The sequence below is a fragment of the Hyperolius riggenbachi genome, chromosome 6 (genome assembly GCF_040937935.1).
Source record: "Hyperolius riggenbachi isolate aHypRig1 chromosome 6, aHypRig1.pri, whole genome shotgun sequence".
Lineage (NCBI taxonomy): Eukaryota > Metazoa > Chordata > Amphibia > Anura > Hyperoliidae > Hyperolius > Hyperolius riggenbachi.
The window spans coordinates 73559023-73573971 of NC_090651.1; the positions used below are offsets into that span (position 1 = coordinate 73559023).

Below are 14949 nucleotides of genomic sequence, written 5' to 3' on the forward strand. Positions count from 1 at the left end.
GTTCCTGCAAATTGCAATGATAGTCTATGAGATCTGCAGATCATCATACACACATGATTTAACTGACATTCATCTGCAGATCAGATCCACCAGGATGGATTTTTCAGATCTGCAGATGATTGCTTGATCTGCAGATGAATGTCAGTTAAATCATGTGTGTATGATGATCTGCAGATCTCATAGACTATCATTGCAATTGGCAGGAATGGATTTTTGGCAGGAGCAGATCTTTTGCAGATACTGATCTTTTGTGTCTGTACAGCATCTGTGTGTGCAGCATCTTGCAAAGATTTTTTTCTGATGTGGAGTTCAGCTCCATAGAAAAGACTGTGTAGAGTATGGCTCTCATACTACATGAAGGGTGGTAAGATTGGTCTGTGATCTTTCATTTTCCAAAGACTATAGTCTGATGTGTGTATGAGCCTTTAGTCAGTCCTGCTCTGTCATCTGTGACACCTGCCTTATGTGTAATACTGTTCAATGATATTGTGCATTTTTTTTCCTCCAGCACAATGGCTCGGCCAAGTGTCAGACAGGCTTCCAGGAAAGCAGCAAAGAAAGGCCCCAAATCCTCAACCAAACAAGCCACAGCTAAAAAGCCGGGTAAGTGGTGAGATAGGAGTGTATGCAGGAATCTGTATCTGAAAATTAGATTTGTCCTAGGGAATAGGGCAGTTGCCTAAAAACAACTCGTGGGCTAGGAAGCAGCCTTCTGAATCAGCAGTAGGAAAGGCACAGTACCATCTCCCTGAGCTCACACAGTCATACAAGTTCTTGTAAGAGAACAGATTTTTTTGTGGGTGGGAGGGGGGGGGGGGGCAGAGGATTATACTCTTTGCCAAATATGTATAAAAAAAAATAAAGAAGTTTAAGGTAGAGGGAGGAGTGATCGAGATAAAGACGCATTAGAGCATTATCCCTTTCCTATCCTTTGCTCCCAGGCTATGACATTGCCACTTTCCATCATAGGTCCAATGTCGGACTTAGTCCAACATAGGAAAATACGGCTGCCCCCTGTTGCCCCCTGTGCAGCTCAGCGTCAACTCCTTTAGATCAAAGTATCGGACTAATGGTGCTCATACACGGTACAATAAAAACGTTAAATTTTCTGTTTATTTGACCAAAACAATGGAATCGAATGAAAGTGGATGAGAATCCTTTTTGTCGATCAAGAAAAAGTAACGATTATCCCATTATTATTTTTTTCAATAAAAATCCGATCAGACATGTTGGAAAATCTTTATATTCGATCTAATAGAATAATGAAACTACATTTTCTAATCAAAAAAATTGTACTTGTAATTGGACTTGATTGACAGCGGCACTCGCACATGCGCAGTAAAGGACGACCTCATGAGGTTGGCCTCTGCAGCGGAGGAGACAGGGAGAGCGGAGCTCCAGCGTGGGACATAGCGGCTGCCAGGGGCTGGAGGAAGCCTCGGGTAAGTAGATCTCCTTCTTTTTTTTTTTTTTTTTTTTTTTTTTTACGTAGCCTGGACATTCCCTTTAAACAACTTGTCAGCAGACAGGATTCGAGTCTGATGAAGGCGGAATAGCCAAAAACGTACTCTTAATTCTTTTATGTTAGCCAAAAAATGGTATCATCCTGATTCAAAACTTCTTCCTTTTATCTCTGTAGTCTTTCACATATCCTGCATTCCTCAGACCCCCACATTATTCACCTCATTCACCGCCATAACCCATACTTTCTTTCTTTTTCTTTCTTTTTTTTTTTTTTTTTTTTTGAGGGGGGGGGGGGGGGGGCACCCACCTGCCGTAACCTCACCAGTTTCACATTCACTAGTTAGGATGAGTGAGCATATAATATGAATATGCTAGATCAGTGGTCCCCAAATGTTCTGGGTCGAGGGCCGGGTCAACATACTTCAGACTGTTGGGGGGCCGGAGCGTACAAAAAATGATGTAGAAGTCTTTGCGGGCCAGACAAGGAAGCATACCCAGGTGACAACCTGCAGTCCGATAGGACAGTAGTGTCAACCTGATGTGGAATTAGATTGGAAACCAGCGAATTACTGCTTTCTGGCTTCCATGTGGATGGGTAGTGCCAGCACTGCTATTCTATATGTGGACCACCAATAGTTAAAGATGTAGCTGACCGCATCTATCAGGAATACATTTTGTGTGTGGGGGCAGTACAAAAGCCTTAGGGGGCCACATTCGGCCCGCGGGCCTTATTTTGAGGACCACTGTGCTAGATAAATTTCAGGTTGTAATGCATTGCAGCTATTTTTCCTGGCTGTGGTCGTTTTGTTCATCTGCCTTGTTGAAGAACTCAGTAGGAGAGTTTATTAGGACATTTATATGGGTTGTGTTTTATCTGCAGACCCCCCATCCAGAATATCACCGTATCACACATTTAGCACTCAGGAGTCTAAGTTCCTCCGTATCAACCTTCTGTCCTGGTATGACCGATGTAAGCGGGATCTGCCCTGGAGGAAACTGGTGGGTAAATGAAGAGACACTGTGTGGTTTGTATCAGACTGTCTTAAGGCAAATTGAAGTGAAATTAAACTTATGAGATAAATTATTTTATCTGTACAAGTCTTCCTAAAAAGAACTTCCCTGTAGTCCGATTCTTATTTTAATTTTAAGCATGAAAACCTAGGTCCGAAGTTTCAGCCAGATATAATGTCACACTGACATGGCTTCTGCTGTTTAGGCTACTTACACAGTAGGACGTTGTGTTTGATGCGACGTTAAGGTCGCACAACGCGCCACTAACGCAATGCATATACACTTTAACAGTGCGACGTTAAAGTCGCACGTTACAAATTGTATTTACTATGTATAACAAAAACGGCGCATGCGGAACATTTTAAAAAAGGGAAAAAAAACATTACTGAGAATGTGCAACACAATTAACGCAGCAGATTCATTGTTAAACGCACAGCATGCAGCACTTTTTAACAACGCTACACGTTACACACTAACGCTACGTGTGCACTGTGAATGTCGCACAGACTTTGCATTGCTGTGCGTTACTCTGTGTTAAAGTATTTTATAACGTGCTACTTTAACGTCGCACTGTGAAAGAGCCCTTAATCCCCTCCCATATGTAGAAATGATGACCTTTTGAACTATTTATCACTCTCCTGCTACCATAGTTTGCGCCCAGCCACACAGGGGTTTTAAAGCCTCTTAAAGAGACTCTGTAACTTCAAAAAGATCCCCTGGGGGGTACTCACCTCGGGTGGGGGAAGCCTCCGGATCCTAATGAGGCTTCCCACGCCGTCCTCCATCCCACGGGGGTCTTGCTGCAGCCCTCTGAACAGCCGGCGACAGGCCTGACTGTAATTTCAATATTTACCTTTGCTGGCTCCAGCGGGGGCTCTGTGGCTGCTTTCGGCTGGGAAATAGACGGAAATACCCGATCTCCGTCGGATCCGCTCTACTGCGCAGGCGCCGGAGACCTGCGCCTGCGCAGTACAGCGGACCCGACGGCGATCGGGTATTTCCGCCTACTTCGGAGCCGTCATAGTGCCTGCGCAGGAGCCAGGAAGGTAAATATTACGTCACGGCTGTACGGAGGGCTGCCGCGAGACCCCCGAGGGACGGAGGACGGCGTGGGAAGCCTCATTAGGATCCTGAGGCTTCCCCCACCCGAGGTGAGTACCCCCCAGGGGACGTTTTGCCGTTACAGTTCCTCTTTAAGGTGCATACACACATCAGACTATAGTCTTTGGAAATGAAAGATCACAGACCAATCTTACCACCCTCCATGTAGTATGAGAGCTATACTCTACACAGTCTTTTCTATGGAGCTGAACTCCACATCAGAAAAAAACCTTTGCAAGATGCTGCACAGACAGATGCTGTACAGACACAAAAGATCAGTATCTGCAAAAGATCTGTTCCTGCCAAAAATCCATTCCTGCAAATTGCAATGATAGTCTATGAGATCTGCAGATCCTCATACACACATGATTTAACTGACATTCATCTGCAGATCAGATCCACCAGGATGGATTTTCAGATCTGCAGATGACTGCTTGATCTGCAGATGAATGTCAGTTAAATCGTGTGTATGATGATCTGCAGATCTCATAGGCTTTCATTGCAATTTGCAGGAATGGATTTTTGGCAGGAACAGATCTTTTGCAGATACTGATCTTTTGTGTCTGTACAGCATCTGTCTGTGCAGCATCTTGCAAAGATTTTTTTCTGATGTGGAGTTCAGCTCCATAGAAAAGACTGTGTAGAGTATGGCTCTCATACTACATGAAGGGTGGTAAGATTGGTCTGTGATCTTTCATTTTCCAAAGACTAAAGTCTGATGTGTGTATGCACCTTAAGAAGTTTTCAGTAGAACTGATACTGCAGTCCAAGTGCACAGATACAGCACTGGGTCATTAACCCTTGGAATAAAAAGAAACACAAGCAAGTTCTAAGGCCACATACACACATCAGACCATAGTCTTTTGAAAATGAAAGATCACAGACCAATCTTACCCCCTTCCATGTAGTATGAGAGCCAGACCTTCACAGTCTTTTCTATGGAGCTGAACTCCCCATCAGAAAAAAATCTTTGCAAGATGCTGCACACACAGATGCTGTACAGACACAAAAGATCAGTATCTGCAAAAGATCTGTTCCTGCCAAAGATCCGTTCCTGCAAATTGCATTCATAGTCTATGAGATCTGCAGATTATCATACACACCTTGTTTAACTGACATTCATCCGCATATCTGGCAATCATCTGCAGATCTGAAAATCCATCCTGGTGGATCTGATCTGCAGATGAATGTCAGTTAAACAAGGTGTGTATGAGGATCTGCAGATATCATAGACTATGAATGCATTTTGCAGGAACAGATCTTTTGAAGATACTGATCTTTTGAATGTCTACAGCATCTTTGTGTGCAGCATCTTGCAAAGATTACTGTCTGATGGGGAGTTCAGCTCCATAGAATAGACTGTGTAGGTATGGCTCTCATACTACATGGAAGGGGGTAAAATTGGTCTGTGATCTTTCATTTTCCAAAGACTATGGTCTGATGTGTGTATGAGCCTTAAGTGGGATTGGGACTGTACATACATACGTTTATCACATCATATTACTTTAGATACCCTTTAAAGCAAACCTGAAGCCTTAAAATAAGAATTTGTTATACTTACCACTGTAGAGGGAAGCCTCTGGATATTCCAGATTCTTCTCTGATTCTCCAATAGGCCATTTACAATAATGGGTGCTAGGCCTAGGCCGCTACGCCCCTCACAACCCCCTACCCCCCGTTGCCTCCGGCAACGCCTCAACAACATTGCGGCCGCTACACATACACGCCCGCACAACAGCCACGACGCGCACGCATGCCGCAACGCGAACGCACATGCCCGCCCCTCACCTGTCCTCCTGTGCTGTCTAAAGTCCACCCACGTGCCGCGCATGCGCACTGGCCTAAACGCACGGACACAGGCAGATTATTATATAGGATTACTATTGAATATTGTAAAAAGGGTCCCGATGCTGCAACGGAGGGGTGTAGGACACTTCCTTCTACTGATGTAAGTAACTAACTTTTTTCCACTTCAGGTATGGTTTAAGACTTGCGTAGATGGGCATTAGGGTTTTAATTTTTTGTATGCATTCCAGAGTTAAATTAAGGGCAGTATTTGAATTGGCTCAATGATAAATTGCATTTCCTCTTGCATCTGTCAGTGTTCACCTCGTGGTTTTGTAAATTCAGAATGCCTTATTCTGCACAGATACTTTTACTTTTCTTTTTTTTTCTTTTTTTTTTTTTTTTGCAACACTCTCAGAGGCTAAGGCTAGGTTCACAGTGGTCAGTTGTCTTATGCACATGTTACAATTACGGTGAACTGCTAATGAGTCTGGACATAGACTTTAAAGTGGATCCGAGGTGAGACTGATATGGAGGCTGCCATATTTATTTCCTTTTAAACAATACACATTGCCTGGCAGTCCTGCTGATCTATTTGTCTACAGTAGTGTTTGAATTGCACCAGAAAGAAGCATGCAGCTTATCTTGTCAGATCCAACAATAATGCCAGAAACAACTGATCTGCTGTATGCTTGTTCAGGTCTATGGCAGAAAATATAATAGGCAGAGAATCAGCAGGACAGCCAGGGAACTATTATTACTTAGGAAATAAATATGGCAGCCTATGCATCTATCTCACCTCGGGTTCACTTTCATACAAAGACTGCTTGCAGTGAGTTAGATTAACGCAATCCATTACAACGCAATGGATTGTATGAGCAGTGAGCTGACGGAGAATTATTCTGCAACACAACTGAGCACTGTGAACTAGCCCTAAGGCTGATGTCACATCAGCAACCAGTGTTTTCATTGCAGTGTGATTGGATGAATGCATTGCTCTGCAAAAAAGAAGCTTCGTAGTTACCTTCGAGTGTTAGGCTGGATTCACAGTGGTCAGTCACATAACGCAGGTGTTAAATTGTTTGTGAACTGCAACTGAGACTGGACTTAGACTTTAATGCAAAGCCTGCATGCAGCAAGTTAGAATATCACAATCCATTACTGTGAACAGCCCCATAGAATTGTGTGGGCAGTAAGTTGACATGCAGACATTTTTCTGCAACGCAACTGAGCACTGTGAACCTAGCCTTAAAGAGACTCTGAAGTCTTGTGTTTTTACCTGCTTTTTTCATATAATCCTGTTCTGCATGATTGCCCCAGTAGATTCAACGCATCCCCGCGGCAGATGAATGATTTATTACTGTGAAATCGACCTGCAAAGTTCCACGGCTTTGCAGGTCGCAGTTCTGCTGCCCTGGAGAGGCAGAGCTTTAAACTGTAGCTCTGCCTCTCCTCAATCGATCTCCGCCTCCTCCCCACCCCTCTGAGTGAAAGAAGACTGAGAGGGGCGGGGAGAGGCGGCGATCGGCAGAGATTGACTGCGGAGGAGGCAGAGCTACAGCTCAAAGCTCTGCCTTTTCCAGAAAGAAAAGCCCTGCGAGCCAGGGAGCTTTGCTGGACTGTTTCACAGGAATAAATCATTCATCTGTCGCGGGGATGCGGCGAATCTACTGGGGCAATCATGCAGAACAGGATTATATGAAAAAAAGCAGGTAAAAAACGAGACTTCAGAGTCTCTTTAATGTAAGTCTCTGCTTTAAAACACACCATAAATGTGGCGGAAATACGTATTGCTAGCAAGTATATTGGAGAATTTGCTTCTGCGTATGTGCATCGCATTACTAACACAAAACAGTTTATAATATCTGTGGCGCCATTGACTTACATGACTTCCGGGCAACATGCCTTACCGCAGATGCTGTGCCATAACGCGCTGATGACCTAGCGTCAGATGGGATGCTTCCATGCATTGCGCTGCATCCGATCTGAAATAACCCATTTGACTTTCATTGCTTTTGCGTCACCCTGCGTTAAAATGGGTAATGCAATAAAAACGTACCGATGTGAAAGGGGCCTAAGGGTTTAGTCAATTTATGTTGATAAATTAATTTGTTCATTAAATAAGAAGTAATAATAATAATTCCAGTATTTGTATAGCGCCTTTCTCCTGTTGGACTCAAAGCGCTTGCGAGGCAGCCACTAGAGCGCACTCAGTAGGCAGTAGAAGTGTTAGGGTTAGGGAGACTTTTCCAAGAACTCCTTACTGAATAGGTGCAGCTTTCTGAACAGGCAGAGCTGAGGTTCGAACCCAGGTCTTCTGTGTCAGAGGCAGAGCCAATACACTATTTTCACACCAAAAGAAAAGAGACCCCCGCGGCCCCTAAAAATAACCACAATATTAGGAGCAAAAAAGAACCAGTACACTATTCAGCCACTGAATTTTTCATAGAGCAGCACAGAATATTTCAGTTCTTGCATAAGCTCATTAGTGACTTAATGGATGTAATGTTCTTGCAACATTTTAGATATAATATTTGAACAGCTGCAATATATTTATTTCAGGCCAGCACTGAGAGTGACATGGATCGCAGGGCATACTCAGGTAGGAAACAATTATATTCGAATGCTTGGAATATATCTAACTACTATGAAAAATACAAGGCTGGAATAACAGTGAGCCCAACCTTTTGCAGTCTGCTTTGGATTTGTGTTAAAATGCTACATAATTGTGTCTACTCGTCAACCCTGTATAAGGCACTGTTAACAATTTCTGATGTTTTTTTGGTTTGTTTGTATTTTTAACAAGTAGCTAGTTACCTACTGGCAGGAAATGGGGAGGTTGAAGACACGCCCCTCTATCTCTGATTGACCTCCTTGTATGTGATTACTGTACCTTTCCTTATTCTCTCCTCTCCTTCTAGTTTGGGTGTCAGAAGTGATGCTGCAGCAGACTCAGGTCACCACTGTCATAGACTATTACAACAAATGGATGAAGGTGAGCTGTAATGCGTAGGTGGGTGACCCCCTACTGGTCACTTCTGTAGCATTATTGTCACAATCTGTTTATTTCATTACAGGATCACTAACCTAAATTTACAATTTTCAAGAAATATTCACACAAATTCACCATCACAACATTCCTGTTGCTTAGGCTCTCTTTATTTTATATAGCAAGGAAATGAACAGCGCTACTTAAAAACAGGCAAGTGCCTACCTGCAAAAGAGTGCAAGCCCCACTTGTGGGATATAATACACACCGAGCATACACATGACCTGTCTACCACTGGAGGAGGATGTTAGTTTCCTGTAACAGCTTGCATGCAACCTATTGCCTAACACTAACTAAATCCTAACCTATGTATATGCATAGCCTGGGTGCGGCTAATCAAATAAAATTGAAAATTGCGCAAAAGGTGCATCAGCGCAACACCAGGCCGCCTCCGAATGGCCTCCAATCAGAGGTGCGCTGAGCCCCCCCAGAAACTACAAACGCACCTTGAACCCAAACAGAAGCTCTGCATATACACCAAAAGCATGGCTGTTAAGTGGGAGCAGCTGACCAAAAACGAAATAAATTAGTACATAGCAAGGAAATGAACAGCACCACTTAAAAACAGGCAAGTGCCTTCCTGCAAAAGAGTGCAAGCCCCACTTGTGGGATATAATAGACACCGAGCATACACATGACCTGTCTACCACTGGAGGAGGATGTTAGTTTCCTGTAACAGCTTTCATGCAATCTATTGCCTAACACTAACTAAATCCTAACCTATTCTCTTTATTTTATAGTCTGACTTACAGACTGATCTTGCTTTTTTTCAGAGTTATTTACTTACGTGTGACCTCTGACCATTCCCACTTTTCATGCAAGCGTTGTTAGAGTAACGTGCACTACGCAATTAACTTTGCTGAAATGTTGTACCTGTGCCCCATTGGGTGGTAATAAGGACTTGCCTGCTATCTGTCTTCTCATTTATGGTCTGTAGGTCTCCTAACTCATGGTTTTGATCTTCCAAGGGGGACAGGAAGCATAGTAAAGTCTGTGCCCTGCACCTGCCATCTTCAGTGTATGTGAAATCATTGTCGGTTCCTCTGAAACTCTTGCTTCCATTACTCACTTTTATGTTGCTGATTTGGAAATGAAAGAAAAAAAGTGTTCGCTAATCATGCCACCAATATCATGTGACTATAGATGGTGACAGCTGGCCAATGGGAGAGGCTCAGCAAGTGGTGGGTTCAGTTGACAACTCAGAACCAGTAGATTGACTCCTAGATATATAGCAGTGTACAGGGCCGGCCCTAGACTATTTGCCGCCTGAGGCAAAAAAAAATTTTCCGCCGCCCATAGTTTTTTGTTTTGTTTTAGCTTTCAATAGAAAGGAAGAATACTAGTATAGCTGACAGGTTTTTATTGCAATCCTGAAAGAGATTGTAACCTGTTTCCACGGTACTAACAAAAAGGTGTATCATAGGGTTGTAGTTGGAGAGAGTCCTGCCTCCTCCTGACCTCAGGAATTGGTCTTCACCTTTCTATTCTCTTCCTTTAACTTAATGAATTAGTTATCATTTTTTTCTGGAATTCAACTTGATAACGTTCACTGTAGGCACTGTATTGATTTAATGTAAACTGCCATAAGTGGAATAATTATCGAAACAGAGGCGCCAATACAGGTTAAATATATTAAAACCAGTTTAAAAAGGGAGGCAGTGGTGGACTTACCTCCCTATTAAAGACTCAATATGTCAATATCAGAAAAGAAGGAATATTTATTTTTCACCTCAACAATATAATGTAATGCAACGCATTTCACAGGTCTATAGCCCGCTTCATCAGGCAATTAAAAAATGGTGCAACTATTATTTGTTGAGTCATCACTAGGTGCCTCACTGGGGAGCTATGCCCACCACTGACTCCTTTTTTTTAAACTGGTTTTAATATATTTTATTATTCTCAATAATCTTTCATTTGTCCACCCTGGTGGAGGCGTGTCACCCCTTCTTCTACAGAGAGCGACTTAATCACCTGAGTGGGGACAGGTCATTTTCCACCAGCGCATACAGTGTTTGCCTAGGAGGTAACCCACCTTTGTGAGCAGCTTTTTAAACCCTTATTTGCCCAATAATCGAACTTAATACACTAAAGTGGGCTCTCGAATGCCCCTTTTCTGTCTTACAAATAAGCTGAATAAAGTTATGTTATTTTTCTCCCCCACAGACATGGCCTACAATACAGGACCTGGCTCAGGCCTCGCTGGAGGTAAGACTGTTTCTAGTAGGGATGGATTTCCAATCCAATTTGCTTTCATATTTCCTTGTATTTAAATTTTAGCCTATCAAATCCAGTGTCTGCTGGTTAATTAACGAGCTGTCACTAAAAGCAAGAAAGTCATTTTTTCAAGAATTCCAGCGTTTAACATCTATGCTTTTAATGGCTTTTGAAGGCTTTTAATGGCTTTCAGGAGATCAGTGCATTTTCTGGGCTTTTGGTGGCTTTTGCAGGAAGTATAGGGAAAGGCTGGGCTTTCATTGAGTGGCTTTTGCTGGCTTTCAAATGCCTTCTAGAAGCTGCATGTTGCTTTTGAGATGAGATGAGACACCGGGATCAACTGCTAGTCTTTCATGAAAGCCTGCAAAAGCTTGTACTAAACCCCCCCATTGACTTGCATGGGACAGCAGTAGATCCCTAAAAACGTTACTTTTAAAACGCAGTGTTTAATGCCCACAAAACGTCTGTGTGAACCTGCTCTTAAAGACACAGTAAGTGCATTACATCTCTAGTACCAGAAATAGCAAGGGCTGAAACCAACCTTGCAAAGAGACGCTGTTTAACATAAAAGTGCTTACGTGTTGAGGGACGCCCGTGTAGGCTCTCTTGTGCCCCCAGCCTAACCTCTCTCGACCATTATCCTGGCTTTGAGAACAGATCAGCTATGTGGCTTTGGATCTGCATTTATGTAAAGAGGGGAGAAGCCAAACTTATCACATAACTAGAACTTTTCTGCTGAGTGTAGGTTCCTGTCAGCCGACCAGCTAAAGGAATCTGGATCATCAAAGGTGGGGCAAATTCAGGATTCTCTATAAGAGGGATATGGAACAGGGAGGGGACTGGGAGAAACCACTACTGATTTACTGTGCAATCAGCCATGTACGTCAGATGTTTTTTTTCTGATTTTCGTTTTATATTTACTTTAAAGTGAACAATATTGTAGATCAGTATATATATATATATATATATATATATATGTATATATGTATATATATATATGTATATATGTATATATATATATATATATTTTAGTTCTAGGATACATACGTGATCCCAGTATTGTTCTTTTTAATTGTAAATTCAAGTTGTAAATGATTCATAGACGTGCAGCAACATTGATCAAAAGTATGGAAAGGATATATTTTTATAATTTACTTACAAAACCACTAGCTCTCAAAAACCAGTCCAACGAAAAAAGTAAGCATTTCAAATCTGGTTTGAACAGGTTTTGGACTAGTCCATCTTCTCGTGGGGTGCAGGATTCTCAGAGCTCTCTTTGTTTTCAGAAGCATTTCTGGCAGTTGCTGTAACAAGTGGTGTCAGCACGCAGAGAGAATCTGATTATTGGTGATCTGCAGTATCACCAAGAATACAGATATATACCTGATTATTGATGATCTGCAGAATCACCGATAATACAGATATATTGCTAACCTCTGGACACCTGAAGCGTGTAAGTGTTTGGTGTAACAGTAGTAATTTGGACCACCGGGGAAGCAGATGGTCCAATGAGTAGAGACATTCTAATCTAAAGCTTTGTGAATCATTGTGAATCAGTGAATGCAGCTAGCCAAGCTAGCTTCACAATGATTCACAAAGCTTTAGATTAGAATTAGCACACAATTTGCATCTGCTTTGCATTCAGGGCGTGTCCAGAGGGGCTGTGCATTGCCCCTGTAGGTTTGCAAGCGAATGCATCCATGAGCGCTGTCACCAGTCTGTATGTATGTTTATCAAATGTGTATACCATTTGTCTGATTAGCTGCACTGGAAATATTGTGTTTTTATTGCTAGATTAGCGTTAGGTCTTCCCCAAGGGGGTCCGTCACAGTCGTGGGGAAGTCTAGTAAGCATAATTTGTGCACATATTATCTCTGAAGCTAACCACCCCCCTTTGCCTGAAGTGAAGCTAGGTATGTATTTTAGTCCAGTGGTCATTGGAGCTCTGCATATTGTGGCAGATAATTCATTCAGGTATAGGTTCACCCCTCACTGAAGTTATGTTCCCCCATTTTTTGTGCCTGCAATGAGTGTTGGTGTGTATTTTAGTCCAGGAGTATTGGAGCTCTGCACATTTTATACTATTAAAACATTCAGGTATGAGTTTTTGAAAGCGCTGCCATTCCTTTTGCTGTATGAATTGAATGTGTGTATACTAGTGGCTAGCTGCATTCACTGATTCACAATGATTCACAAAGCTTTAGGTTAGAATTAGCACACAATTTGCATCTGCTTTGCATTCAGGGCGTGTATTTAGTCCAGAGGGGCTGTGCATTGCCCCTGTAGGTTTGCAAGCGAATGCATCCATGAGCGCTGTCACCAGTCTGTATGTAGGGACTCAATGTGGCTGTCCAATCTCTCCATGTCTCAGTGGCTGTCAGAACTACCTTTGGGGGTAGGATGGCTGCAGGCTGCACTGACTCAGCCTCAAAACACCTGGAGAGAGCATCGGCCTTGACATTCTTACTCCCAGGAGTATACGTGATTACAAATCGGAATCTTGCAAAAAACAGGGACCACCGGGCCTGGCGAGGGCTAAGTCTCTTAGCCCCCTCAATATACTCCAAATTCTTGTGATCTGTATAAACTGTGATAATGTGTTCTGCACCCTCTAACCAGTGTCGCCATTCCTCAAACGCCAATTTGATGGCCAAGAGCTCCCGGTTGCTGATGTCATAATTTCTCTCGGCGGGTGAAAATCTGCGAGAAAAGTAGGCACATGGGTGCAGCTTGCCCTGCAAACCTGACCTCTGAGACAACACAGCTCCTACCCCCACCTCTGAGGCATCAACCTTTACAATGAAGGGAAAGGCGACATCAACATGCCTCAGTATTGGGGCAGAACAAAACAGTTTCTTTAGGGTCCAAAAGGCCTCTTGAGCTTTGGTGACCAGTGATGAGTGTCAGCCCCTTTCCTGGTGAGACTAGTGAGAGGAGAGATGATGGTAGAGTACCCCTTAATGAACCTTCTGTAGTAATTAGCAAACCCCAGGAATCTCTGAAGTGCCTTCAGCCCCACAGGCTGAGGCCACTCCAGGACAGCAGAAACTTTCCCTGGGTCCATCGAGAGACCAGAAGTGGAGATAATGTACCCCAAGAAGGCTACTGACTCTACCTCGAAGAGGCATTTCTCCTGTTTGGCATAAAGTTGATTCTGTTTTAACTTTTTTAAAACCCATCTGACATGCTGGCGATGTTCAGACAGACTGGACGAAAAGATTAGTATATCGACCAGGTACACCAGAACAAACTTTCCCAGCACTTCCCTGAACACCTCATTGATTAACTCCTGGAAGACGGCTGGTGCGTTGCACAACCCGAAGGGCATCACCAGGTACTCATAATGCCTGTCGGGTGTGTTGAAGGCCGTCTTCCATTTGTCACCGTCCCTGATACGGACTAGATTGTATGCACCCCTAAGATCTAGCTTGGAAAAAATCTTGGCATTGGTCACCTGCGTGAACAAATCGTCAATCAATGGCAAAGGGTAGCGGTTTTTCACTGTGATCTTATTCAGGCCTCGATAATCAATACAAGGACGGAGGCCTCCGTCTTTTTTCTTTACAAAAAAGAAACCCGCCCCTGCTGGTGAACGAGAGGGACGGATGAACCCTTTTGCCAAGTTTCCCCTGATGTATTCCTACATAGCTAATTTCTCCGGCCCAGACAGGTTATAAAGATGACCCCTGGGCGGCATACAACCAGATCTCAGATCGATGGGACAATCGAAGGCACGGTGGGGGGGAAGTTTGTCCGCTGACTTAGGACAGAAGACGTCAGCAAATTCTGTGTATTGTCTTGACACACCTTCAACCTAAATGTTGGTATTACCCATGGTTACTTTCGCTAAACAATGATGATAACAGTGGGATGACCAGCTCGTTAGCTGACCTGAAACCCAGTCTATCTGAGGCGAGTGAATTCTTAACCAGGGCATGCCAAGAATGATGGTAGAGGTTGCCATATGCAAAACCAGAAATTGCAGATTCTCCCCATGTAATACCCCTACACTGAGTTGCAAACTTGGCGTACGGGATAAGGGGTGTCTACTCTGCAGAGGAGAGTCATCTACAGCAGTGACCAGAATCGGCTGAGCCAAGGGGAGCATGGGTATTCCCAATTTTTTTAGCAAAATCGTAATCAATAAAATTAGCCGCTGAACCGGAATCAATGAAAGCTTCAGTGGAAACAGTCTGACCCTCCCATGTGACAGAACAGGGAAGTAGCAGATGATTGTCATGTAGAGGTAAAGACTGCGCGCCTAGGGTATTACCTCTGACTACTTCTAGGCGGCAGCGTTTCCCGACTTCCTGGGGCAATTC

At 43.4% G+C, this 14949-nt stretch overlaps 1 protein-coding gene across 1 annotated transcript in view; it reads left to right on the forward strand.

Annotated features, from left to right (window-relative positions):
- Positions 1 to 14949, forward strand: part of MUTYH (mutY DNA glycosylase) — a 35883-nt gene that overhangs the window by 3188 nt on the left and 17746 nt on the right. The window contains exons 2-6 of the mRNA XM_068239510.1: positions 509 to 603; positions 2345 to 2463; positions 7924 to 7963; positions 8283 to 8356; positions 10577 to 10618. Of these exons, the coding sequence (XP_068095611.1) occupies positions 513 to 603; positions 2345 to 2463; positions 7924 to 7963; positions 8283 to 8356; positions 10577 to 10618 (366 nt within the window). The 5' untranslated portion in view covers positions 509 to 512. The remainder of the gene's footprint in view (positions 1 to 508; positions 604 to 2344; positions 2464 to 7923; positions 7964 to 8282; positions 8357 to 10576; positions 10619 to 14949) is intronic.